This window comes from Falco rusticolus, chromosome 2 (genome assembly GCF_015220075.1).
Source record: "Falco rusticolus isolate bFalRus1 chromosome 2, bFalRus1.pri, whole genome shotgun sequence".
NCBI lineage: Eukaryota > Metazoa > Chordata > Aves > Falconiformes > Falconidae > Falco > Falco rusticolus.
This window is the reverse complement of record NC_051188.1, coordinates 100,637,807-100,665,452: the sequence shown is the minus strand read 5'-3', so window position 1 is coordinate 100,665,452 and position 27,646 is coordinate 100,637,807. Positions and strand designations below refer to the sequence as shown.

Here is a 27,646-nt window from a genome sequence, read left to right as displayed (position 1 = left end):
AAAATGGATTTCCTCTGCTGCCCAGCGGCGAATGGAGAAGAGTGCTCCTGCCCTGCTTTTGCCAAGAAGGGCAGAAAATAAAGAAAGTCTCCCCTGAACTCCTCCATCTGAGGGAGTCTGGAAGCTGTGGCAGTAATGGCATCACAGGGGAACATGCCCCTCCTGGTGGTAAAAGGGCAGGGTGTTCCACTTCCCACGTACAAAAATAACCCCTGTAAAACAGCGCTGAGGACATCAGCTTAATCTTCTGTGCCATAATCCTAGAGGCATGGAAAGGTGTGGCAGTGCATGGACAGGAAAACACCTTTGCTTTTTTCCTCACCATGCCAGCTGGCTGGTGACTTTCCACAGAAAAAGATGTGTTGGAGACTCCTCACTCCCCACACAGATCAACTTTCCCAAGAACACAGAAAAGCAATGGGACTGGGAAAATCCTCCCGTTGATTGAGCTTCTTTACTCCCCTACACCATATACTAGAATTCTCTACAGGCACTGCAGAATAATTTGGGGGGTTCTGTAGCTTTTGTTAGAGAGGAACCACAAAGAAAGCCCACTTGGTACAGAGCTCTTCTATACAAACAGGGACAGCAGCATTCATGAGTATGCCAAGTTGAGCACATTATATATCTTTTTTTATGGAAGACCATTTCAAGGAGCTTGCCCCATAACAACCAGAATGAAAAGTAAAATGCCTCACTCCCCTCGATATCACACAAACAAACCAAGACATTTTTCTGAATTTTAAAAGAAAACATGTACTGATATCAACATTTCATTTACAGAAAAGACAAGTGTTCCTCTCGTTGGAAACAAAGGCTTGTTAGAGTTACAAGCTACTCTTCCAATATACGAATATTAAGCATTAGTGCTGCTAATGCACATTTCTCAGTTTAACTAAATCTGCTGAGCCACAGAGCTAATCATGTAATCCTTACGCCTTGCTCCAGGCAATTACATCTCTGAAGATCCAGGAGGCAAGATGCAAAATGGAACCCCACAGCCTGTCACACAGTTCAGAAATAGAAAGCTACAGAAAACACAGAACATTTATTCCCCGAGCAGCTATGTGTTATGCTCCGTGCTCTTCCACAGCTTCAGTGTTTAACAGAAGAGACTATTTGCAGAGCATATGAAAATCCCACATATTTACAGTTAAAAATCCCAAAGTATCAACAAACACTTGCACTTACTAAAGAAGAAATTCTTTGTACTTACAAGAAGAAGTTCTGTAATAAAACCTGGAAACAAACTGTACAAGTAATCACCTTCTCAGCATGTATATATTTCATGCATAGGAATGTTTTCTCTTATCTGACTTCCACTGTCTGGCTATCAAAGACAAAACTACAGGCTAGCATGACATAAGAGATCAGGAAACGAGAGGCCAAGGTCTTTTCCTTCCTTTCACTACAATGACAAGTAGAACAGCACAGGGACCAGCTCAGAGCTCACTATAACACATTTTAGTTAAAACAAGAGCTGAGAAAAAACACACCTGTACGTAAGCACAAACTGTGTGAGATCTGATTCTCATTAGATCGTTAATTCTGTAGAAAAATAGCTGTAAGCTCTCATCACCACCTATGCAACAAATACCTAAAAGCAATCAGTGTCTTTAAAATAATGTCACTTGATTTTGCCTCAAAAGATACTAATCATCACATCTAATGCTGTATAAAGCCTGCCAGTACCACAGCAAGTGCGAACTACCAACCACTGCAAAACCCATCCCTCAATAGATGGCAATTAGCAATCCATTTGCACAACCTCTTAGCTATAATTGGAGAGGTTTGCTTCAATTTAATGTAGATTGGCTATAATTAGTTTGCATTTAAAAACTAGCATGTGCACTATGCTATTGATTTAGGGAAATATTGTTTAACTTATATTCCTCCTATGCCTAGAAATCAAGAAATAATAACAAATTGTAATAACCCACCTGATCTTTTGCTTTAGCTGACCTGCTCTGGTGAAGGAGGTGATAAACTAGCCCATTTAAAAGCTATGTGGGAATATTATCAGAAGTTACTGAAGATGTGAATCAACCCTGGAAAAAGGGCACAAGTCTTGCTTAAGAGGTAGTGATGTGCCATAATCAAAGCTGTAATTTGTTACATTCAATAGCATCCGTAAACACCTCAAAAGTAAGATTAACATTTTCCCAGGAAAGATGCTTTAATTGTGTGCAGCTGTGAAGCCAGCACATCAGCTGTGACTGTACTGCACTTTCACTCCATTTCATGTGAAAATGAAACTTTCTCACCTTGCTCATCTTATCGGCCTCATCAGATGACTCCAAGTCTTGTGCTTCTGCCTCCTCTGGAGCTGTCTCAACAGAGCTGTCCGGGTCGCCACAAAGCGAGTGCCCTGCTGAAATTGAGATGCGCATGAAAACCCAACCATAATTTCAAAAAATTCCAAAAGCTGGGTGCAACAGACGTGGAGCTCCCATGGAGGGCCAGGCCCCATCCTGTACACAAGTACATGCCCACAAGGTGTTATGCCAGAGGCACTCAATGGCCCCAAAGGACTACCTTGGTTTAGAGCAGGGGCCAGGTTTAACTATAGGTGTAAAAATACACAAGTTATGGCCAGACACGTTACTTACTTGGAAACTACGAAAGCTGATTCAGAGATAAGGCTAAAGTGCCACATTTAAATTCTTACATTTAGCATTAATTTCTTGGCTGGCAAGCAATTGCCTACCTTTATACTTCAGTGGTTTCAAATGGAAACTGCAGTATGTGAACGGGCAAGTCATGCCAAGAAGCAAGTCTCAGTCAGCCCTTCTTCTGAGTTAAGCTGAATGTGATGATTTTAAATTGCTTGCAGCTTTGGTTTAACACACCCACTACTGAGTTTCTATGTTGATTTTTAAGGAAGCAAATCTGGTTTTAGCAGATTTTAGGAGTCTAATACATCAACTGAAAACTAGATTTCATTTCCATCAGTACGTGGCCACAACTATGCACCTCTGTGCCTGAGCAGTCTTCCCGAGACTACGCTGATAACACAGCTAAAAACTCGTTTGTGACCTCTTGTAAGTAAATGATGAATTACCGGCAAGTGATGAAAGAAAGAGAACTAATCTCAGCCTGAGACCTCTGTGCACAAATAACTTTTTTGGGAATCTCATCCTCTGACTCAAATAGATGTAAGAAGCAGTATTACTACATATTAGCCAGTCTTCACAGAAAAACAGATTTCATGTATGTTCAGCTTCTAGTTATGGCAAATTATAACGCCCAGTGATGGACTGAACTCTGCTGGGATTCTCCTACATGCGTCAAATGACCTTCAAGCCAGCATAAAGAGGTACTTTACAGTAACTGAGTCCAAACATTAATTCCTTTTAACTTTCCCCTCTCCTCCCCTCAACCCCATAAGGATGAGGGTTTTTTTCTGTGGTGTGCTGCCACTTCTGGGGCTGGATAGGGAAGGATGGTATCTGAGTATGCCTCCCTGCCTGCATCCTGCCACACAAACAGGACAATGTCCCACCAGGGATTATACCTTTTATTCCATTACATTACATTTATTCTTCAGGTAATGTGAAAAAGCCTAATCAAAGTTCAATGGATGCTGCAACACAGAAAATCCCTCCCTTTTAAAACCCAAGACTCAACAGACTATATTAACATAACTTTGGCTGTATTGTTAGCATGCAGCATTTAAACCTTTTGGTGGCAAACTGACACTGTTCTGTAACAGAATACAATTTTTTTTAAACCAGTCTTGGGGTTTTTTTTGTTTGCTAGACCTACAAATAGAAGCAGCCCAACAGCGCACTATCGTGTTGTGAGCACCCACTGGTCCAGCTGGAACATGGACATTTACAACGATTAACAGTGATTTAGCACATCAGACACAGCACCATTTCCATGTTAGTCCCATGGTGACTTTCACGTTACTTGCTATTTTTCAATTAGACATTTCAATTTAGCTAAGTCACATCTATTTGTGTATAAGAAGCATTTGGCTAGACAGCAATGCTGAGTAAAAAGGCCATAGTGATGGTAACACCTATTTGTTACACTGATATATTTCAGTTAAATACTGTGTGGTTTGGCCAAAAAGACTATGATAGTGGATGGTCTTTTTAATTAAAATAAAAATGGCAAGCTGCTTTAAAATCAAGAGATTTTTTTAAAAAAAGAACCACCTGATACACACCTAGTGTATTTGTTTATATTTATACTGGAATGAAATATATTTCATGGTCCAGAAATTATAGTCTCAAGGAAATATGTTTCCTAAATTCATAAGGAAAATTCTGCTGCCCCTTCGCTGCAATTGAAAAGCCACCGCTCTTCTTTCAAGGAGTTTTATTTTAATGCACAATGTTAGTTGGCAGACACATCCTAGGTAAGTTTCTCTCCATCAAGACTGATGGCAGAGATCCAGGTTTGGGTTCCTCAGTACCCAGCTTCAGCTGTTGTTCTTGCAAGCTTTCAGCCACCATCACCAAAACCAATTTGCACGACTGTACAAGATTTCCACTTTTTTGAGTCTGCAAATAATTTGGAAAAAGTGGAAATCAGAAACCTGGAAATAAATTCAGAACGTATATAATGGGATGGAGCTAAACTGGACATGAAATAAAATTAAAAAGACATAAAAGGTAGTTCATAGCTGAACTTCTGGAAGACATGACTCTTTTCTTAAAAGATAGGTTTACTTTTTAAAAAGATATGCCTGTAGGGGTTGTTTGGCAACACAAAATCTATTTGAAGAAGTGTTTTTTCTGTAAAAAATTAGGTTTCTGAGCCTTGCCCATATTTTATCAACTTGGACTATCAGCTTTCTGGTCTCTCTATTAATGTGTGAAAAAATCCTTAAAACCCTTAAGCTATCCATTAAAAAATATGAAAAAAAAAATGTGCTATGTGTCATAATTTGTCTGGAGCAGTCTGTGTTTTTTCCCTGCAATTAACTTCCCATTACAAGCTGTGTGAAATACATCTTACAGCTGTTTCTCACCCCAAGCCAAGGCAAATAATGTTTGTTTGGGGGTTTTCATTTTTGCTTTTAAGCCACCACTTTTTCTTTTCCTGTATATTAAAACACCACTTAATCTGTTTCCTGCAGTATAAACACTTTTACCCAGTAGACAGCAATCGTTCACTCACGCCTTAATGAGCAGCCACACAGCACATGTGCTCAGGGTATTTCTAATGTCTTAAGCTGCCAAAGTCAATGTCGACTTTAGCAGGTTTATCTGCGCGCTGTTAAACGTAGGCAATCAGTTCAATAATGTCGCACGTCCCGGCCTTTTAATACCTTCCAGTTACCATCCCATTTCTGTCAGGTTCACTACATCATTTTATTTTTGCCCTGTAAATCTTTATTCGGCTCTGCAAGGAGCTCAGAGGGCAATATGTTCATTTCCTTCTGCAGCACCTAAACGTTGCCCAGCCACTACTAGGGATGGTAACACATGGGCTTCACTTGACATTAAGGAATTAGAAAGGGAAATGCAGGAGGAAATGGGGGTCAAATCCATGCGGCCACCAGCACAGATGGAGGTCACACGAGCTCCCAAGTTGCCTCAGCAGTGTAATATCTGTGACATTATGACTAATGCCCATTAAATAACTCCTACTTATGGCTAAAACTAGCAAAATGAAAGGGAGTCTTATATCACTGGAGCAAAGGTTCTGGGGCTTAAAGGCCTGGAGAATCACAAGCTTAAGCACCATGCCAACACTTGGCTAAGATTTTCCATGGCTGCTGCTTCCAATTTGCAGAGTTGCTGTTGCTCAAGATTTTAATGAGACTTCCACAATATTTGATATTGCTCTTGAAGTCCACTTCTTGGTGCCAGATTATACATTTTTTTTTAATACAGCAGAAATAAATATTCCTAGCCCAGCTCTGTCAGCTGGGGTGCAAAGCTCAGAAGTGCACATCCTACTAACACAAAAAAGCAGCACACAAATCAGAAAACTCTGCATCTCGATGCTTTATTTCTGAGTATGTGGAATGGGCGATACTGAAGGTAATCCTCCCGGTGGCAGCACTGGGGAAGTGCTCAGTGCTGGCAAGGGCAGCCATCTGCAGCACGTTGTACGCTCAGATGGCTGAAAGCTTTGGTTTGTAACTTTAAGGTGCCTCAGTCTCCCAAGGCGGTTGTTTTACACGTCTCAGCAACCCACACTACACCTTGCCATGCGACTGAGGCAGAGCTCTGGGGCTGCCGCAGCTGGCCAACAAGTGCCAGGGACAGGAGCTCAGCCTGGTGTCCTTCCCTGCCTGCCTGCCACCGCTTGCTCCCTGCAAAAGGCGTGTTGTGCTCCTCCGTATTTCTTTCACCGATGACAATCAGCAATACTGGAAGTAAAATATAGTGATTGCTTAATCACCTTCAGCAGGAAATAAGGAGCGAACCTCATCTGAGCTGAAACCACAGAAGAAATATGGACCAGGCGGAACGTGACTACCCCAGCTGAATCCCAGCCAAGTCACTTAGGTGTCAGTGCTCCTGCGAGAAGGGCTACAAAGGTTTCAGTGGCCAAGTGCTTTCAGCACCTCATGTTTGACTGTAGTCTTAAAAGAAAAAGTTATCAACTTACTTGAGCTCAACAGTAACTTCCTTAAACAGAAATTGCCATTTCTAAATGCTGCTGGGGAATGGCCCCATTATGACAACAGAGTACCTTTCAGAAAAGACTCCATCGTTAAACTGAACAACTTGAATACGAATTGTTAGGGAACTATCTCCCAGATTAAATTTTTATTTGAGACAAAATCTTGCCTATAAATCCACAATAAAAAAAGGTAAGTATGCATTTTTTTTCTTTTGTAGAATTCTGGTTAGCTTTGAAACACTGAAACATGCAAGAAGGAAACATCCTTTTTATAGTGGGGTATTCTGTCCCATTGGGAGGCCCCACAGAGTTGATATCTTCTCCAAAGACCTATAAAACTGAGCTACAAACTACCAGTTTCAGTCTACTGAGCCACCAAAGAACAGTACAGGAACAAAATGGGAAACACTGCCTTTCCTGCAGAGCTACAGAACAAGCCGCATAAATCTCTTTTCTTTTCAACAGAACTCTTTTGCTCCTCCTTCCATTGCAACTAGGTAATAAATTGTACAAATATAGAAAAATCTATGCTGAATGTCACTTAATTCACTCTCTCTTCTTGGGGAAAAATGCATATTCAATGAAACCTTCCCTGTCCCAACTGTACCATGGCCACTTTTCACCCCTTCCCTGGTCAGGAGCCTAGTCAGGCACTTGTAATGTGCTTGAGTAGCCCCTTGGGAATAAACAGGATTTTTCATAGATGTAAAAACAAAGCACGTGCTCAGGGACCTTGGAAACCAGAGACACTGCAAACAGAACAAACAGCCTTTTCTTCTGCAAATATGGCGCTGGGAGCCGGCAGGGGGAGCGGCAACACAGCAGGAGTATGAAGATGCTAAAGGACGGTGCAGGTACGCTTACTGCAGCGGCGGTGGGATGGGGGCAGAAACCCAAAGCCACAAGGCAAAAACTGACGCGTCAACAGCAGCTCAGGTGGTCTTTAGAAAAAAAACAGGAATGAGACCTCTGGACACAATTCTGACTGAAGCAACATCCTTGAGTTTTGGCTTTTAAGCTCTTAGAAACGAGATCTCATGAGCAACAGTTCTGCATGTCTCTCATTAATTATATGCAAGACTCTCAGATTGCTGCTGCAGTAAGGGCCTCTCGAATTGCTAAATCAAGCACTGAATGCTCACAGTATTTTTTAACATACTACAAAAGGTATGAAATCAGTCCTCTGCCTCAGGAAAATAACCCTGAAGAAATTAAGGTTACTGTTAGTCTCAGCTTGTTCTGAAATCCAAATTACTTAGCCTAAGGGGACCTGTGACAGTACGAGGATGGAATGAAAAATAGTGGCCATTCTTACAGTGCAGTGAAAGTGTGTTTCAGTTTTATAGCATAGTCTTTACGGTGTGTGTTAACTTCAGCCTCTGGTTCTCCTGCTTTCTGAATGACAAAATAATAGACTCCTTAAAAATACCTAGCTACTTCAGATCTAGAAGATCTTTTTTACCATTTATACATTCTGCATGGTGATTTATATGGCTCACAGTTATCCTTGCAGAGTTATCCCTTATACTAGAGGTCTCCAAAATACAGGAGCGTGCAAAGCCTGAACTTCAGAAACTCCACCCCGGTGTAAAAAAAGGCAGTGAACTGTGGGGAGACCACAAACAAGTATGGATCCCATTCCCAAATCCCCTTCCAATATAAAATACCTTCTTTATGATTTTGGGGAGATGCAGTGCTGCGTTTCCAGCTTTCAGCCTCTCGTTCCCTGGATTGAATGGAGCAAACAGGGAGACAAATAGGGAGCAGTTCTCACTGATCCTTTTAGGCAATAAGGAAAACAGGCTGCAGGGCTCCAGACAGAATGAGAGCTAGTCCTCCTCAACCAGATTTATGTAGGCTGCATTAGCAAGACAGAAGAATGAAAGCCAGGAAAAACAATAATAGATTAAAGGAACAAAGCCTATGGCTCTGCAAGCCTGATGCAGCGTGAATTCCTAGGAGAAAGTTTATATCATACTCAAGATGATGTTTTTCACATCAATTAGAGGTATAAAATGCAAGGTCATTTCACGAATAACCTGTTAAGTAAACAGAATGAAGTAATCACTGCCACAGGGCTGATTTGCAGCTCTAGCCCCAGCCTCAGTATATACAAGGTAGTTCCAGATAATGAAACAGCTGTTACGAGACCCATTTCACAGAAGCACTGGCAGTCACTTCAGGGAGGTCAACTCCCAGAAACACAGCACTGCTTTGCTCCTGGAAGACCTCCCGCTGAGTAATGAGGCATTAGGAAAGCTTCCTTAGGAAAACATAACACAGCATCTTTCTATTGAAAACACACAATATGTTTTGTCTCACACAAAAAACCTACCCTTTGCTGCCTTCATAGTCGATGAGGATGAAGAATTGCTAGTGAAGATAATTATGGGACATCAGCATGATCGACCAACCAGACCCTGAAGTTCTGGAGAATGGATGTGCCTACGGGTGATTTATACCTGCTGGCATTCTGGCCCAGCAAAGTTTCACCCTCTGCTGAAAGGGGGTTACAATACTTCGGGACCAAATTAAAAAATCTGCATGCTGTAAAAGCATCGAACAGAAATCACCGAGCTGATTTGACTAGCCAGCCAAACTGCCAGGGATCAACAAGGACACAAATAAACAGGTCAGTGGGTATTTCATACTTGACTGCTCTCTAAAAGAAGCTATGGAGCCCAGACCAAAAATCTAACGTACAGCCACAATGTCCCAAACAAAAGCATGTACCCCTTTTTAAAATTTCACATGGATCCCATTTTAGGTAACGAGTCCCTGAAAAAGCACAGGGCCAGACGAAGAAAGGCTTCAGTAAAACAGCGTGTTCTACAAACACCTAAGTGGAGAGAAATTGATGGAGAAGATCAAAATACCTCCCAGTCACACACTTGGGTGCAGATCCTTAATTTCACTCCTGCCTCAGGCTAAGCATCCCAAATTAGAGCATCGGCATTGTTTAACTTTAAACACCATCTTAACGTCATTCTTCAGAAGCGTACTCCAAATGGCAACTACAGATGCTTTCAGAAGCTGCCACAGACACCTGCACATCTGCTGATGAGCTATTGTGTTGCTTCTGTTGGTTAAAGAAGTATTCCTCTGCCTTTGAGGAGGAAGGTGAGTCCCACTTTGTTTGCCACGTTTTTAAGGAAAGCAAATGTCAACAGAGGTCTAGCTTCTGTGCTGCCTGTTGCCTGAAAGCGAGTGAAGGAGCTGACTATAGCACACCAAAAGCGACGGGCAGCTGTACTGACAGAAATCTGAAGGGAAAAGGAAGCCCCAAAGCTTAGCCCTTGTCCTGGGGAGCTATTTAAGAAGGAGGCACTTTAGCCCACCAGACAGTTCACATAGTCACTGCAGGACATGGAAAAACAAGCAGCCGTTCCACACCACTGCGATAACCACAAAAATCCAGCTCAGGAGAAGCTTACAAAGGAGGACAGACATGACTTGAGTTGAGAGCAGCACAAAGGAAGTCGTGCCTACAAAGCATCAGAGGCAGGAAGCCTGATTTTGTCATGATGTGTCCATCAGCAATGTCCTATGTCCGCATTTCACATGGGGCACGCAGGGTTATTACTGGGTAATGTTAAAAGGCAAATGCTAGGTTCTCCAGACACATTTGGCAAACCGTGCGTTATCTTACCCTCAGCAAGAAAAAGGACCCCTTGAAGCCCTCACAATAACGATGCAGAGAACTGACAGTGGCAGAGAGTCTGCTTGTTGAGAACCTGGGTTACAAAATGTGACTCCTCTGCCTTAGAAATCACTGTGTTGCATAAATACAAAAGTCCCAGTCCCTAAGTCTTTGCACCCAGGGTGGACACTCACTTCAGTGAAAAGTTAGAGTATGAGGATTGAGCACTCAGGGATTCAGTGAAAAAGCACAGGCAAGGACAAAAGGACGGGCCCCACAAAGAGCTGGTGTTAAGTAGGAAATAGGGGCATCTTGTGGCCAGCTGTAAAAATGTACAAGATGAGCTTGATTTTTCAGCACAAAAGCCTAACTGGGAAGAGTTCCATGAAAATTCGAAGGGGAGAATGTCCTTCTGAAAATGTTTAATTTTAACTGCCTTTGGAAGTTTATCCCGCATCTTAGATAAGGTTGCTTTTATCAGTCACCTCTGAGGTATTTGCAATAAGCTGTTTTTAAGCTTTCTTGTTCATGCTATTACACTTGCTATGAATATCACAGTCCCCAAAGTCAGCCTAGGGGTCCAGCTTTCCCTTTCCTCACTAGGTGTTCCTGTCATCTGAACTATGGCATTTGTGCTGGATCACTTTAAGTAAATATTTCAAGCAAAGCCAGAGCAGCATCCAGAAATGTTGAAAGGCAGGCTGCACCTCCCTGACCCTTTGCAGGCAGACATGAGTCAGCTTGGTCCTGAGCCCAAGCAAACTATCTTTCACTGCAGCTTCTTTGCTCCAGCTCAGCATCATGTTAATGCACTCACGCTGCTCCTGGGTTAGCTCTAGTTTGCACCCACTCATCCCAGAAGCCCCTGCACTGAGTGATGGCAGCAGTCAGACATGTCCTGGGAGAAGGCTGACTTTGAACATCAGTGAAGTGCATTAACAGCTCTGCTCCTACTCCAGCTTTTCATTCCAAGTGCCCAAACCAAAACTATTTCATAGTTGTCAAAACAATTATTTTGATATTTCTGAAACCTTCACTTTGTGGAGAAAAGAAAGTATTTTGACATATTCAGATGCCATTTACTTTCGACTGAAAGTCAAAATTTATCTCAGCTCAGAATAGTTTTGATTATCTAAAAACTACTTCTTTTTGGCCATTCCACTAATTTTTCCTGTATTTTACATTATTCCAAAAAACCTAAAGCAAACAGTTATGTCCAGTATCCTCTTCTGTTTTGTTGGGGTTTTTGGGTTGGTTTTTTTTTTTGCGGGGGGGGAGGGGGCATTTAGGAGCCAGCACATAAGACTTGGCTAAACAGGCAAGTAAGAGAAGACATGGTGCAGGAGCTTTCCAGTGCAATTTCCAAAACCACTGTCTTACAGATGTATCAGCCAGCAACCACCAAGGAGGCAGTCCTACTATTCTGCAGCCATTTCTTTTAACCCATGCAAGACTGCGTGGCCTCAGCTGGTTCAGGAAGCTAAACTAGCAGCAAACAATTCATATTTGCTGGGGATTAATTTTCTGCCAGTTCAGTTTTCTGAAGAGGGCAACATGGTGGGCAGGAATGACCCTTCCCACTGCACTGTGCTGTGGGACCAGTTAGGTATGTTTGGCTGTAATGACAATCCCGACTTTAGTTGTTTTAAACTGTCCTTGGGAGTTATTTATGCATTTCACAAAACATGCAGGGCTCCTGTGCTCCTGGCTAACCCCACAGAGGGCGAATGCTTATCCTCTCTTCCTTCCCTGCCATACACATATCCTGTAGGCAAATCCAGAGGTATAGGTACCTCCTGAGCAGCCCAAAAGTAAGCACATAGTTCTGTGACTTGCTGTAGGCACAGCTAGATGATGTGGCATGGATTTGGCGATGACACCGTTTCACAGCCTAACCATGTACACAGTCACCCTTCATGGCTACCGCAGATTATACCTTTACGGCTTCCAGAGCTCCCACGTACTATCCGCCCAGCACACTCAGACTGTAATTCCTCTCACTTCCACCATGGAAGTTACATGCAGGGATCAATGGGATTACACCAGCACACTGTAAGCATGAATCTTCTTCCTGGTGATTTCTAAATTGAACCCAATACCTTGGCTGCTGCCAGCAAACACCAGTGTGCTGTCAGTCAAGTCAGACGGGTTTTCCAAGCGACGTGGTGGTGGCTGCATTAGTTTCTGCCCTTCCTCTATCTCCGGATAGGTGCGCACAGTAAGACACAGTGAAGGCTGCACAAGGGCATCTTTCAGCAAAGCTGAGTCCAGATCCTCAGCAGCTTTCTTGTTAATCTCCACAATTTCATCGCCAGCTTTCAGGCCTGCAACACAGAAAGGAACAGGTAAGACTTGTACAGTAACGTTTCTGTCACCCACAGACATCAAGGAGCTCAGCCAGGTGTTTATGAAGTGCCAGACAGTGTTAGGTCTAGACATAAAAGTAAACATTTATGACTGGAAAAGGTACTGAAATTTGATTGACTTTTGCAGATTTGTTGTCAGGCTGGTAGTCCAGTATGATCCCTAAGAGCATGGTGCCCAGAAAGTCCCTCACAATGTACCAGCAACAAGATAACCCCTTTTTCTTCACAGAATCAAAGAATGGTTGGGGTTGGAAGGGACCTCTGAGATTATCTAGTCCAACCCCCTTGATAAGGCAGGTTCACCTACAGCAGGTTGCACAGAGTTGCATCTGGGCAGGTTTTGAGTATTTCCAGAGGAGACTGCACAGCCTCTCTGGGCAGCCTGTTCCAGTGCCCTGTTACCCTGCAAGGGAACAGCCGCTGTACAGCATGGCACACTACACAACACATCGCTCGTAAATAAATATATACTGAAGGACAGAGCCAGACTGCTGAGGTGCTTGCACATAGGATGGCGGAAGGAGTAGCTGGGCTGGCTTGATTCTTGCTTTTAACTTCCCATGTAAGTGAAGGCTTTTATTTGAAGTGGTCACCTACCCATACACCTAGGAGGAAAGAAAATGTTTCCCACTCAGCTGGGGTGTATGGTGTAGAACTTCAGACAGCCTCATCTCTGGCCGTCTCTGGATCACGTCCTAGCACACAGATCTTCAAAAGGCAAATTTTAGTGCTTGGTAAGTTAGTTACGGTTTTTTTCCAATCTGATTTCATGAGTTATTTATAGCACCGGTGCCCAAGGGAAAAGGGGATCTGCAGAGGAAAAAGCTGACTCCTGTTCACTTCAGGGGTGACACAGCAACGCCGAAGATGTGCAGCCCTGTGAGAGCTCCTGCAGGAAACCTGACCTTCCCTCAGCCAGCCAGGCCCGTTCTCCCAGCTAATAACAGCAAGCTGGACCAGGGTTTAAACCTAGGGTCAGGCAGGCAGGAGCATGCCAGGGCATGCCAGTGCTGACAGCCCTGATCACTGGAGCTGCTCCTGCCACTGCAGCTTTTGTCTCCACTTGGTGACACCAGCAGTTCCCCACAGACATCCCCCCAGGAGCTGACCCACTGGGCACAGCTGGCAGGAACGCATGCTCTGCAATGGCCACTCACCCACCAATGGGACCGCCTGGCATCCCAGTCACTGTCCTGGCATTTACAGGAATGAAAGCTGGAATTTAAAGGGTTGAAAGAGCTGCTCTGTGGGGGTGACCTGCCCTCATGCCATGCAGTCCTCTGGCTGGGCAATCATGCAAAGGGTGAGTCTTGCTACCCTTAAAGCTCAGATGAAAGGTCTGATTTGATGAGCCTGAGCTGCAAGCAGAGCTCAGCTGCATCCTCCAGGAAACAGATTACCTACCTGCATTCAAGAAAGAAATGTGGAAGGGAGGAGGCTAAAGAGCTTCAGTCTTCTTTAGGAAAATTGAGATCTTTCTAAATGCATGTAATTGTGCCCAGAAACTGTAGTGTGGTGTGCAGTTTCGGAGAGAATAAAATGAACTAGATAGAATAGCTACAAAGTAAATGGACTGTAAAATCATATTTGAAACAAGGACAAAACAAGGCAAGTCAAGCATTTCACATTATTTCATTTATTCTACTTAGTGATGCCATGTCATAATAGTAGCAGATTAATATGCCTGCAACCATAAACATCCTATCTGGGGCTTCATTTACTCTTTGTAATCCTTGTTTGAATCATTTGGGATAAAGCATCATGTCTATCAAGCACCTCAAATTCCAACAATGGTCTAGCTAATGCAGACCAACAGAAAAAACAAAAAGATACACAAATTATTAGGAGAAAATAAAATCTAATTTTTCTAATTAGAGAAAAAATAGGAAATGAAATACGGTATCTCATTAGACTTACTCTAGGAAGTGCAGTCAGATGCAAACATGTGTAAGTAATGGAAGGAAGAGAGTTTTCCTCCCTGCTTTCTGCTAAATCTGGGTATATTGTCACAATATCCTGCCAAGTACTGTTCATACAGAAGTGGCTTTTCATATCAATTATCAAGAGCAGCGTATCACTGAAAGCATGTTTTAGCATTTCAGCCCACAGGAGGCAGTCTGCGTTCACGCATTCATTTAAATTGTTGTACAAACATTAACTAAAAGCAAAACAAGGAAGCCTTGCTGAACACCCACACCCTCGCCATCACATTCTCTCCCCACAAGAAACCCACAGGGTTTTATTTCCCTGTGATGGGCTGGTAGAGAGCTAATCCCAGTGCCCATTCAGGCCTTTTGGCACAATACCCATCCTGTCAGCCAGGGCGTATGGGGCTGAGGTGGCGTGAGGAGGGACAGGAAAGAGAAAGAGGGCCTTTTCAAGCCTAATAGACATATGCAGCAGCCTCCAGGATGACCTACATGGTTTTCTTAAACTAAGGTTAGAAGCTACAGCTGAGCGAAACTCCAGGCTCCCTGCAACCAGGACTGTTCCCCCTCCCCTGCCCCCTGCTTCTTCCTTCCCAGTTTCTGTCTACACAGTCCTGTCCCTCCACTGTGCCACTTCTGCCACTCGCTTCATTGCAACACATGCCGACTCTGTTTGCTAGCAGGTCAGAAAACCAGCCATGCATTTCTGCCACAGCAGTTTTCCATCAAGATGGGGAGCTGAAAAGACTCAGCAGAGTGCCCAAGCCAGGACAAGGCAAAGGGATGGAGCAGTTTGGGGAAGACCAGCCCCCCACTGCTTTTGGCAACAGCTAACTGTTGAATGAGCTCTGCGAGACCATATAACCACTCACCCAGAAAACTCTGAAGGTGTTCTTGAGGACTCTGCATACATTGATGGGTTATGAAGAGATGAGAGTCTTTTCACTCTTCATGCTCCCCATGTTATACTTCAAAATCCAGTTAGGTTTCAGCTGCCCAGCTCCCTGACCAGCCCATCCCATGACTGCATGAGCAGCAGCACTGGCACATCAGAAAAGGCAACGAATGGGCAAAGAATAAGGGCATGGCAGTGTCAGGATTGACCTCAGCTTGGGTAAGCTGCAGTTAAACCATATCTTGCTCTGCCTTGGGACGAGCCTGGCAGCCTAGTTATCTCTGCCAGTTTCTGGTCCAAGTGCTGTCATGCTTCCTGCAAAGGCTGGAAGCAAAACTAGAGGCAGTAATCCCAGCCACAGAGAGCACTATGATGGCTTCTACTGTACTAGTTTATCTTGCAGTGACTGACCTGAGAGGGCCTCTGCTCCTCTGTCTAGCTGCAAGGGACATGCTGACCCTGCTACATACACAGCAACTCAAAATTAAGAGGTTGACTACATAGCATAGCTGATCCCAAGATCAGAACAGTAATGTATTCAGTACCTAAGGTTCTTCCCAAAAGACCATGGTCTCTTTTGGACTGAGGCCCTGATCTGGTGTGTTCATAAAGCTCCTATCCCAACAATCTCATGGCCTATAACAGGATTAAACAAACAGCAACAAAAACACTTCAAAAAGTATTTTACCTTTCTTGAAAGCTAGTCCTGTCTCTTTGACGCTGTTCACATACAGCCGACGAATCCCTTCTTCTTCCATGGAGGACAGAGAGAAACCTAGGGAGACACACAGCGAGACGTTAGAAAAAGCCAACCACTTCCAGCATGTCCTAACTGCACACACCACAAGTCCCTGCAGCCAGCAGTTGGGAATTCCTCCCTTCTCCTTTCCCTCAAACCTTTACAAACATGAAGAGGAAGTTAAAAAATGGAAGCGGCTTTAACAGAAACCCAAAATGAATTTCTGAGTCTTTATATAAATCATCCACAGCTTTATTTGAGAATACCACAGCTGCAAAACATTGGAACAGACTTCTAATTCTCTTGCTACAAAAGGTCACTTCAAGAAGTTTTGCTGTTTGCAGACAAAAGCTCCACAGAGCTGTGGTTTGTGACCCAAGCTGACAAAAGCCAGGAAACAGACAGCTATGGCTGACATGCCATCCTGAACTCGGACAAGGCATAACAACTCCTGCTAAAAGCAGAATGCCAACTTTTACTTTTTGAAATTCCTGGACTGGACAAGGTTTTAAAAACGCCACTTCCCCTTTTCCCCTTTTCTTTCCTCAGCTGCGCCTGGCACAACCAGCTATTTGCGAAGTCTCAGCTCAGCGCACATTTCGTAGCTACACTGAGACCCACTGAACAACCGCATAATGGAAGTACTGACACAGCCTTAATTCAAACAGTGCAAATGGTACTGTTACATTTGGTTTTGGTGATTTTCTTGCCATTTGTGTTTGACACTGTTAAGATAACAATGTGTAAAGGAAATACAATGTGGTTAGTTAAATACGGTTTGTTTATTTACTGTTGAGGGTTATCTAAGGCAGAACATATGCCTTTCTGAAACTTCATTACTCCCTAAATGGGTGTAGGCAACCATTTGCTCTCTTTCTCCAACTAGAAAAACATTTACAAACCTCTGGGGGAAGATGCTTGTTTGACACGGAATCAGTCACCAGCCAAGAGGTACAGATGTGCTAGGAGCCTATTCGGACTTTAGGACTCTTTTCAAGTTGATGCTTATGGATGAGAAGTTATTTTTTCATCCATCATTTAAAAAAAAAAAAAAAAAAAAAAAAGAAAAGGAAAGAAGAGGAAGAATGTGGCAGCCTAGAAGCAAGGAGCATATGGCCCTTCATGACTTACTGAGCTACTTGGAATCTGTATGTGAGCTCCACAGCCCGAATAAAATTAAATTTGTGAAGCTTACTCAACACACCAACTTTGGCAGAGAGAAAAACTCCCAACTAAACAAAAGAGCAACTGTAAAATATAGTAGTTATTAGCTGTCATCACCACAAGCCCACCTGGAAACCCCTTAAGCAGAAGCACAGTGGAGGATGATCAAGACTGCAGTCTGCGTCAGCAAAAATCAGCAATTACTAATACCATCACCCTTTTGCAACTGAAATGGTGTTTTGCAGCCAGCTACCATACAGTTAAAACAAGGCTGAGTTGCATCTCAAGTTCTCACGGTGGCTAACTGTCAAGAGATTAGCACACCCATGCAATCCCAAGCTCCCATTCTCCTCCGTGAGAAGACCTCTGCCTCCTCCAGTCTGTCAGGGCTAAGCACACATACAGTTGTTTTTTAATTCGTCTTTCAGTCAAAAAAACCACCCCATAAATCCTGAACAGTAATTACTGACAGAACAGGTGTAAGAAGCAATTACACATGTTGCCATCAGCTTTAAAAGATGAGAAATGGGCAACGGGCAACAGCCTTGAAATGGTCATCTCACAAATACACTTAATCCCCCCCCCCAGACAGGGTGTCTGACCATACCCCATGAATGGACGAACTGTTTTATTTCCGCAGTTGTGACAGTGGCTTGATCTTGTAAACAATTTGAAGCAGCATGCCTGTTCCGTTGCAGGGCCGGTGCCAGTGCTTTCACTGCCATGCAGTAAAGCAGAGCAGGGAACCCATCCAGATGAGAAACACCTCAGTCAAATGGGTGTGTGTATGTATATATATGTATGTGCAGTTTGTACATACACATGTATAGTATGAATGCACAGTTTCCATCTGGCTGAATTCTGCAGGTGCTCCACACAAACACTAGTACTAGCACTGCATGAGAGGAAGGGCAGGAGTGGGTGGAAGTGACAGTGATTGCATAAGCTGGCATCACTGCCAAAAAGATTATTATCAAACTGTGCATGGACTCTGAAACACAGGTGTGAAGAGATGGGTGGTGACCCAGACAGAGCCTTTTCTTCGCTGCAAAGTTTTGATGACAGGAAAACAGAAGTCTGCATCCATGAGTGCGCATGGCCTCACTGAACCAGCACAATACCTGAACAAATCCACCTCCAGAAAATTACCTCAGCCCCTGTGACAGACAGTTGCTAACAAAAATGCCAGCATGCTCCCGGTACATGCAGGAGCTGGAAGCAATAGGTTCCTACTGCTGGCGCGCCTTGATTTCTGCCCACACAACCTTTGCAAAGAGGCTGGTACCAGTGAAAAAGTCAAGAATGCATGTGTCCCAGGTGTCAGCAGCAGTATCACATTCACAGATTTGATGCTGGCAAAGTCCAACACACTAGCCAGAGACTCCAGGAGTGCCTCTTACCACAGGCATGCTGGTGGGAATAGAAACACTACAAGACGTTCCCAGGTGAGCTTTCCCTAAAATGCTCTGCTCCATCCTTTTGAACTTACGGTGTGCTCAGGTGGGATAGTGAAGCTGCTACAAAGGCCTGCTAACACCTGAAGGAGCAGCTCTGCCGCCTCCCTGGCACCAGCATCTCTTTGCTGGCCCAAAACAGCTTACAAAGCCAGCAGACAGCTATTCACTTATTTTGTTATCTCTCTGCCCGGCTAGTGAGCTGAACTGGCCTGTCTTAATTGCACCCTTAGCAAAAGCATTTCACCTCCCCATCTGTGATACCATGTCTGCTAAATGGATATAACAGCACCGTCCGTATTGTTGGGATTAATTAACAGCTGCTTGTGAAGTATCTTGAAAATTCAAGGTGATTTACAAGTATTATTGTTGCTATAGCTGGAATACTAGCAACAGCAACAGGTAATGTCACTAATGATTTTTATAATCTCATCCATTTTCAAGATGAAGACTTTTCTACTTCTTCTGGAGGAATCAAGGCACAAGGAATTTGGACATATGTTTTTTAAATGGGCAAAAAGTGGCAGAAGGCTTGAACAAAGCTGCACAGAAAAACAAGCAACGATCAGAATAAAAAGCCCCTCAGCGCCCTAGACACCAGCTGCAGTACTGGCTCCTGACCCTGTTCCCAGCACTTATGGAAGTGCTCGTGAGCGGCTGAGGCCCGAGCAGCACCCAGCTGACTGAAAACCAACCTCAAAGACAGCCCTGCTCACAGAAAGGCTCATGCAGGTTGCTTAGATGTTTTGAGACTGTGCAGTCACATCATTGATTTAGGTTCTTTTCAAAAAAACAAACAGCAGGCAAGAAGCCTTAAGCAACCCTGTTAAAAAGAACCTATGCTGAAACTTTAAAGCTCTGATCTTCATGTTGCCATAGCTTGTGAACGTGCTGTAGCTTTCTCTCATACACCTCTCATACAATACGATATGGATTGTAAAAGCACGTATCGGCACTGCTAATTCTGTAAAGAGACTAAAAGAACTACAAACTCAACTGTACCTAACATACAGGATGGGAAAGAATCTCAGAAGGAACCCTAGCCTTCCCCAGCGCTCAGCCAGGATCAACACTTCACCTCTGCTCCCCCGCACACACGTATTTCAGCCCACACTTGTCACTGCATGAACACATAGGACTGTTTCTATGAGACAAATAGAGACTACAGAAATTCTGCTCCCATTCAGTGTCAGGGTAAGTTTTGACATTTTCTTTCAATGAGACCAAAGTCAGCTTTTTGGGGGTGCATTTAGCATTCACTCCCTGCAGGGCCAGAGCTAGTGAACAGATGCATCCTGTGCCTGATCTCATTTCACAGGACATGACAGTGCATTTCACGGTCTTTCCCATCTATCACTTAAAAAAAGAGAAAACGAAATAAACAGGAAATGCTATGATAACTCTAACTCTTGCATGCTTTCAAACACAGTATAATTATTGAACCTAGGGGCATCACTGTGCTGGTTAATATTTCTTTCTTAGGCCTTCAATATTCAAACTGCAGTCAGTACCACTGCTTTGTAGCAGAGCTCAATATTCAAATGGCCTGCAGCTGTATAATAAGCAGTTTGGGGATTCAGAATTATGCTAGTCATTAAAACAGAATATTTAGATAAACAGTACAAAGATGCAGATTGCCTTCCCACAGGGTAGGTTGCACAAATAACTTTAAAATACACTACAGAACTGTAATTGCCAGACCAAAGGGCAAACTTACCAGGCTGCAGGTCTGTAACTTGAAATACTTGAAAGCTAAGAAATATGACCACCCCCATGCAAAGATTAGGGATTTTGCAGAAATACACAAGGACGACTTCCCCTGCTTCATGTTTTATGCACAGGTCTGTAGGACATGTCATATTCTGGCTCCAGGAGTCCATGCGGCATTCTCAAGGGATGGGTGTGCACTGGGGCCAGGCTCCCCCAGCCCCTCTTGGGACAGCTGCCCAGCTGCAGAGCTTGAGATGCCTCCCACCCACAGGCGATGCTCCTGGCTGCATCCCTGCAATCATGCTTGGTGGAAGGAGTGAGAAGGGAGAAAGCCTTCTAGCGTGCTAGCAGTGGCAAGCCACAGTGGCAGCCCTCTCCTAAGCCCCACTGCAGGGCCCTTGTGAACGCCATGACGCAGGCATTCATGTAAGAGATGACACCTGGCAAAGGATGCTGTCTTTCACTGGCGCTCAGCTGCACAACCTCTGTAGGTGGTGTTCTGAGAAACTGCAAGACAAGAAAACATTCGTCCTTCCTGACCCTGTAGCTCTCATCAAAGAGCTACACAGCCTACAGCTTGAACACCAGGAAAAAGTGTTCAGTGCACTACAAATAAAACTGTCCTGCTTCAGTGCTTCAGCTTTCTGTGGATGACACAGGAATCACATGTGCTTTTCTTTGTGTGTCCAACAGGCCTTTCAGGTATATCAGTGAAGAGCAAGCAAGAACCTTCCCACACTAGAATTGACTTGGTAGAAAAATAAAAACAAACAAGGAGAAACTCACCATAAATATCAGAGGATGCATCAGACTTCTCTATTTGAATGTGCTGTGTAATTTTCTGACAGATTTCTATTTCTTTGTACAGCTGAACAGAAAAAAAATCACAAAAATACATTACTGTGGGAGGAGACATCAATTGTACTAATTTTGAACATTTTTTTTTTAATTACAAGCAGAAGAAATGGACTGTGGTCATTATCAGTTTTTCTCCACATGGGTTAGATGTATTAGTAGTGTCACTAAGTTTTACCATTAGAACACAGTTAAAGAGGAGGAAGCACTGTTTTACTACCACCATCAGAAAAGCAAGGATATATGTATTTCACTTGATCAATACCATTCTGAGTAGACAAGAAACAAAGCTTCTATTCTTGTTTTCATATTTTACGGGTAGTCATCATTTAAAGTTTCTATATTATTTTGATTAAGACATTGCAAGAATTCAATTATTTGAGAGTATTAAAATCACAAGGAGGGATCCTGTTTCTTAAATAAATTTCTGAATTGTTAGAAGACGATGGGATTTGATATGCAGCTCTTTCTTAGCATGAAATTTCACCTTTAACACTTTCATGTTTATTTGTTCCAACAAAAGCCCCCAAGTCTTTGAAATGGTCACTAACATCCTTCCTGGGAGACCGGCACAAATTCACACCTAGGTAATAACCCAGAAGCCCACGCACTCAGGTGCAATTCACCCTGCCTTTCAGGAGCAAAGCAACTCCTCAGCAGGGCTACACCCCTCCACCACAGCTCACACATTTTGAGCTTTCAAATCACTGAAGTTTTCCCGTCTTGTGTGGCTCACTATTGCATCCAGGTCCTGCCCTGAGTGCCGAACAAAGGAGATGGTAGTGGGGCCTGTCATCCTACCTGAGGCAGGGAAATCCCGCTTCCCCAGTCCAAGTCAGACATTTAGAGGCTCGGAGCTGACATCTTTGGGAGTCTGCCCTGACTTATTCCTTGTAAGGCAGCCTTGACACACTGGAAACCTCTGGCTCAGCACAGGTTTGAAGCTGTTTTTTCCATAGCACAGGTAGCACTTAAGTAATAAACTATCCTTCCCTCTTTAGAAAAAGTCATAACCACAGGTGAATGAGAGCTCACAGGTAAATATTGGTTCTGTTTACATGCTGGTATAAGTGTGTAAAAAAGCAATTCATAATAATTAGCATTTTGAAACTAAGTGACAGCAGTGTTTCAACTGAAGTATTTAAACCATTTCTTTAAAATAGTAACTAATTAGTAAAGGGCATCTTTAATAAAAGTATCATTTTATCTCCTGCTTATATCAGCACTTACACATCTGCTTAACTGCAAATATTAGGTATTACAGAACAGTTATATACCCATTTAAATGGTTGTTTATAGTAAAACAGAATGTAAAATGAAATGAGGATGCCATGCTAGTAATATTTTTAAATGCATTTTTCAAATATAGGAATATATTGTTCAGAACCAGAAAAAGAGTCAAAAGACATTTACAAAAAACACAGCTAGACTTCAGCAAGGGTTTTAAAAAGAGGAGAAAGAAAAAAAGTGAAAATAACAGTATTTTCAGAACAAAATTTACGTCTGATCCCTGCAGCCATCTCAACTGAGTATGCAGGACCAAAACCACAGAGGATGGCTGACAAGCTCTCACAGGGATATGGCAGACACTTGCTGCCTGCATCCCAAAGTGCTGTTTTCAAGCAAGAACCTCTATCAAATGGGAGACAAGTAACTCAGATGCACAGGTTGCAGCTGAGCTGCCCAAACCAGAGAGCCAGCCCCGAGGTGCTGCTTGCATTTCCTTGCCCTGTGGACCTGCTGTCCCGACACCCAAAGGCAGGCAGCATACCTGGGCTATGGTGGCTCATGCCATGAAGGTGTCAGCCTTGCAGGCACCACAGCCTCGGGGGGGAAACCCCCTCCAGACCCAGAAACAGGCCCAGGGCTCTGCATGGAGAGGTTTGATAGCAATACTTGGAGCATCCCAGGGCAGGATGCTAGGTACCGGGGCCAGGATTTCTTCCTGACAGCAGCAGCAGCATTGCTCCTTTGAGTCGCTCCAATCCCTCGTAGTGTTTTTCATAGCAGCTTTGGGTTGTTATTATTGGTTTTGGTTGGCTGGTTGGCTGGTTTTGGTTGGTTTTTTCCCTTCAAGATTATATCTTCCTTGCCTTTTTCTCCTCTACCACTTTTGGTCTTGTCCCAGCATACTTTCCCAGAGCTACGTCTTCTAGTAGTTCCAGCACCTTCACTCCAGCTTCAGCCTACCTGCCAGACTTCTGGGGAGGCCCCTGGTCTCCTGCTTCCATCTAAAAGTGCATCCTACCCAAAGTAAAAAGTCTGGCACATCAAGCTTCAGCCAAAACACTCCAATGCTTTGTTTGCAATAAAAGGTGCTTAAAAGTCTAACTGCCTGGTACAGCAGCTAATGTTAAATGCTCTCCCCTGAGCCCTCAGTAACATTTTAAACACATAATAAATGGAGCTTGTGATTTTTTAAAGACTGTGTCAGTACACAAAGCATCACCATTAATGTTCTGGAGATAAATGGAATATGGATATTTAATCTCCATTTCTTACTTCAATATATCTTAGAGAGTCTGCAAGAAAAAGGACTATCATCCTAAGAAATCACTTTTCTGCAGCAATGTATGTCTGCCAAAGCATTTTAGTAGATGGAAGACAGCTCTAGTGAGGTAACATCAACATTAGACAATATTATAAACAGCTATTCAGGAGACTACAAAAATAGAGGCATTTGTTGTATCATATTACACCAGAATCATTTAATTAAACACTTACATGAAGTAACTAAAATTTTCTCATGAAACAAGCGTGCACACACACCAGCAAACACACAAATGTCTGTTGGTTTAATGTTACATTATATAAAAGCCTGCCACACCTATCCATATTATAAACTTTCAACATGTGCACAGTCCCACCGACTGTAGAGTTTTCGTTTAATTTCATTTTTTCAGAGTAAACAATAATTGATGACTATGTCAATCCTACATCTTCTCAACATAAGAAAAGTCACCAAAGTCCTTCCAGGCAATGAAAGCTAAAATCTGTCTCCTCTGAGTTTTAATTTTTCCCAACGATGTTTCGCTTCCCAGTCCTAGTATCCCACTTTCTCACTTTTTGTTGTTGTTGTTGTTTTTGACAGTGTTAAACAGCAAATCCTGGAACTTCTTTACTAAATGAACAAAAGCATCCCTAACTGGCAAAGTTTTACTTCTTATAAATAAAGCAGCCACCAATGAAAAGGACTTTAAAAAGCTTTACAGTCTGCATGTGTAAAATCATAGAGTTAAAGCATGACACTAATTCCGTTTGGTCTTTTTTTTAATCTCTCATTTCAATATTCCTTTGAAGTTGCTTTTGAGATTAATGATATGAAAACATCCAACTGAAGCAATTAGGAAAGTATATTCTCACACGTAACTCCAGAGCTTTTTAACCTCAGCATTTACCTTCCCATTTAGGGAAAACAAAAACAAATTAAACAAACAACAAACCAAAAAAGCCAACTACCTGTGCATTTCCCCTCTCTTTAAAAATCGGGCAAAGCGATCTGAACAAGAAATACTCAGGCCTCAACACTATGTCTTTAAAACCACCAAGGACAATATGAACAACAGAAAAAGGCAACCTTGGGAAGTAAGCTTAAATGTATGTTAGAGTGACGTTCACACATTACCTGTGCCTGTTCCTCCTCTCTCTCTTCCACACAGACGCATGCACAAACATGAGATAAATATCAACTCTTTCCTCAAAATTAAATGTTTGGAGAGATTACTGTAGGCCAATTTGCTATGGTCTGCAAAGCACTATAATTGCAAGTTAAAAAGCACAGCTCTACATATTACGAATGTCAGATAAACACTAATTAAGTGTCCTACCAAGTGCCATTTAATTTTGCTCAGTAGGTAGCATTACCAGTTCATAGATATCCTCTTCTGGCTTTGGTACATAAAACTGGATCTGGTTTTCAATCAGGAATTTAAGACGCAGGTAGTGAGCAGAGTGATCCAACTGGTGTGTCTGCAAGAAATGGAGCAGAAGCTTTACAAGAGAAAAGCAATGGCTCACATCATCTGTACTTAGAGAAAGGCCTGAGACTCATAGGAAGAAAAATGCCCCAGCACCGTCTTTCACAAGAGGCCCATGATCTCCTAACCTGAACCTCCTCCTCTTCCCCAGGAGTAAGCATTCATTTAACCACTGACCAGGATGTCAAGGGCAGCACTAGTACTCTAAGCAGCCTCTGGTTCTGCTTATCTGGCAGTTCTGCTCCCTCCCATGCTATTGCAGAAATAAGCAAACACTTTTACAGCAGAAGACTCAGAGCATACCTTTGCATACAAAGGGCATTTAAAAATGCAAGGAGGAAAATAAATGTTGTGCTAACAGAGAAAAATGTAACAGGACAGTTTTTTCTGTTTGTTTTGGGTGTTTCAGAATCTTCGTATTTTAATGGATAATTACGATGTGGTAAATACCAAGCAAAGTTAATATAAAAAAAATCTTTATGTCCTCTAAGTTCAAAACCAGCTCTGGATACACTGGCTTTATAAGGCTAAAGGAAGCCATGAGTTGCATACTGGATTACATCCCAGTGGAAACAGGTCACACCATTTTAATGAATTAGTTATAATTAGCTGACGATACAGCATTTGGTCTGGGAGATGTTAACGACCTTTTCTCAGCACGACTAATAAGCTTGATTTAAGCAGAGGTTAATGCAGTGTGTAATCAAAACGCATTAGAATTATGACAAACACAAAGGATGTCATTCAGAAGTTACTTTCAAAGTTCGTAAACTGTTGACTAAGGCTAATGAAAAACCCCAAAGCGATTCACAAATATAGGAGGTAAATTCTCCTCACTATCACTTTTGAAATCCCATTATATCTTTTTATACTTGGCTTTTCTATTTTATACGAGCAAATTACCAAAGTTTTCTAGGTTGTGCTAAAAACAATGGCTCATCTGAAAATTCATGGAAGAACGTAATTATTGCCTATTTATTATGTTTTTCAATGCCTTGCTTCTCCAGTTCAAGCCAAGATGATGATACAGCGGGACTCAGCTGACTGATCACGGTAATGTACACCGAGTGACCCGTAAAAAGATCACACACTGACCTAGCAAACCCTTCAGCAAATACTCAGATAACAGTGAATGTTTTCAAAGTCTAGATTAGCCCATGAATAAAAAAGAGCGACCAATAAGAATAATAAAATAGATCTATTGCTTACTCTACGTACTGCTACATTCAAATATGTCCAATTCAAAGACCAAATTCAGGAATCAAATATCTGAAATGGAATAAGCTCTGTAATCTGGACAAATACCTAGTTAATGAAATAAAGAATCTGAAATCTATCAGAGGCCAACATAAAAACAGCTGAATGTAGGAGACCCCTACCCTCTCCCCTTTCCTTATTTTTAATAAGCATTTTGCACACTTTCCTCATTGTTTACTGACCTTTTTCACTAGTTTTTTCTCTTACACACACACACGTACAAACATGCCAGAAATTAAAGGGAAGAATTGGCTTTAATGGTTCAGAAATGACACAGAGGAGTTCTAGATTAGTTTCCAGTCATATTAGTTTGCTATCCCTATACACAAACTGAAGAGCACCTCACACACCAATTAAACAAGAACATACAGAGACATGAACCTACAGACTGCATACCCCATGTCCAGAGTGAGCCGTCTATGATAAATCTCTCTGCAAGTCCATGAAACACTTGAGCCATTTACAGCAAAGCCAGTGGGGAAAAAATTCTATGTGGAAAAAACCACACTAGCAGAAAAAGAAGCTAGACAGCCTGGCAGCCTCCACCTGCCACCACGCTGTATCGTCCTGTGGTCTCCTGTGCCAAAGCTGTCATACACATGCTGCATTTCATGCGGGGCCGGACCACGCCGGTCAGCCAGACATATGCTGACAAGCCACACACCATCGAGTAAAGCCCAGGGTTGGGAGAAAGCCCCTGTCTGCAGCTGGGTATTCGTGTCGCTTCCCACAGCAACTCTGAATGTCCTCCCCTTGCAGTGGAGACCCAAAGGGATGCTTTCCAGCCTGCCCCAGGCCAGCAGAAATCACAGCCTGTTGCAGAGGGACATGAATTTATGTAGTCTGGGGCCTCCAGCCACTGGGAGCAGACCCGGAGCTGCCTCACCTGCACTGGTGGGGCAGGGAGCCCATGCTCAGCCACCCCAGGCTCCCCGTGGGGCCAGGGGCACCCCAGCACCACCAGTTCAGATCCACTGCCCGCCCTGGGGCAGGGGCAAGGTGCGCTCAGACCTGCTTGCAACCTGTTCTGCAACCTGCACCCTGATAGCATCTTAAAAGAGCAACCTTTGGCA

General features: G+C 43.1%; 1 protein-coding gene across 6 annotated transcripts in view; it reads right to left on the bottom strand.

The window, feature by feature from the left end:
* The window catches only part of TIAM1 (TIAM Rac1 associated GEF 1), a 195,181-nt gene that overhangs the window by 22,324 nt on the left and 145,211 nt on the right, over positions 1–27,646 (bottom strand). For 4 of the 6 annotated variants that reach the window (XM_037377655.1, XM_037377659.1, XM_037377656.1 and 1 more), the window contains 5 exons: positions 25,204–25,308; positions 21,271–21,352; positions 16,106–16,192; positions 12,328–12,552; positions 2,265–2,371 (listed from right to left, as the gene is read on the bottom strand). In XM_037377655.1, the coding sequence (XP_037233552.1) occupies positions 2,265–2,371; positions 12,328–12,552; positions 16,106–16,192; positions 21,271–21,352; positions 25,204–25,308 (606 nt within the window). The remainder of the gene's footprint in view (positions 1–2,264; positions 2,372–12,327; positions 12,553–16,105; positions 16,193–21,270; positions 21,353–25,203; positions 25,309–27,646) is intronic. The other 2 variants (XM_037377658.1, XM_037377660.1) reach the window with 1 other exon arrangement.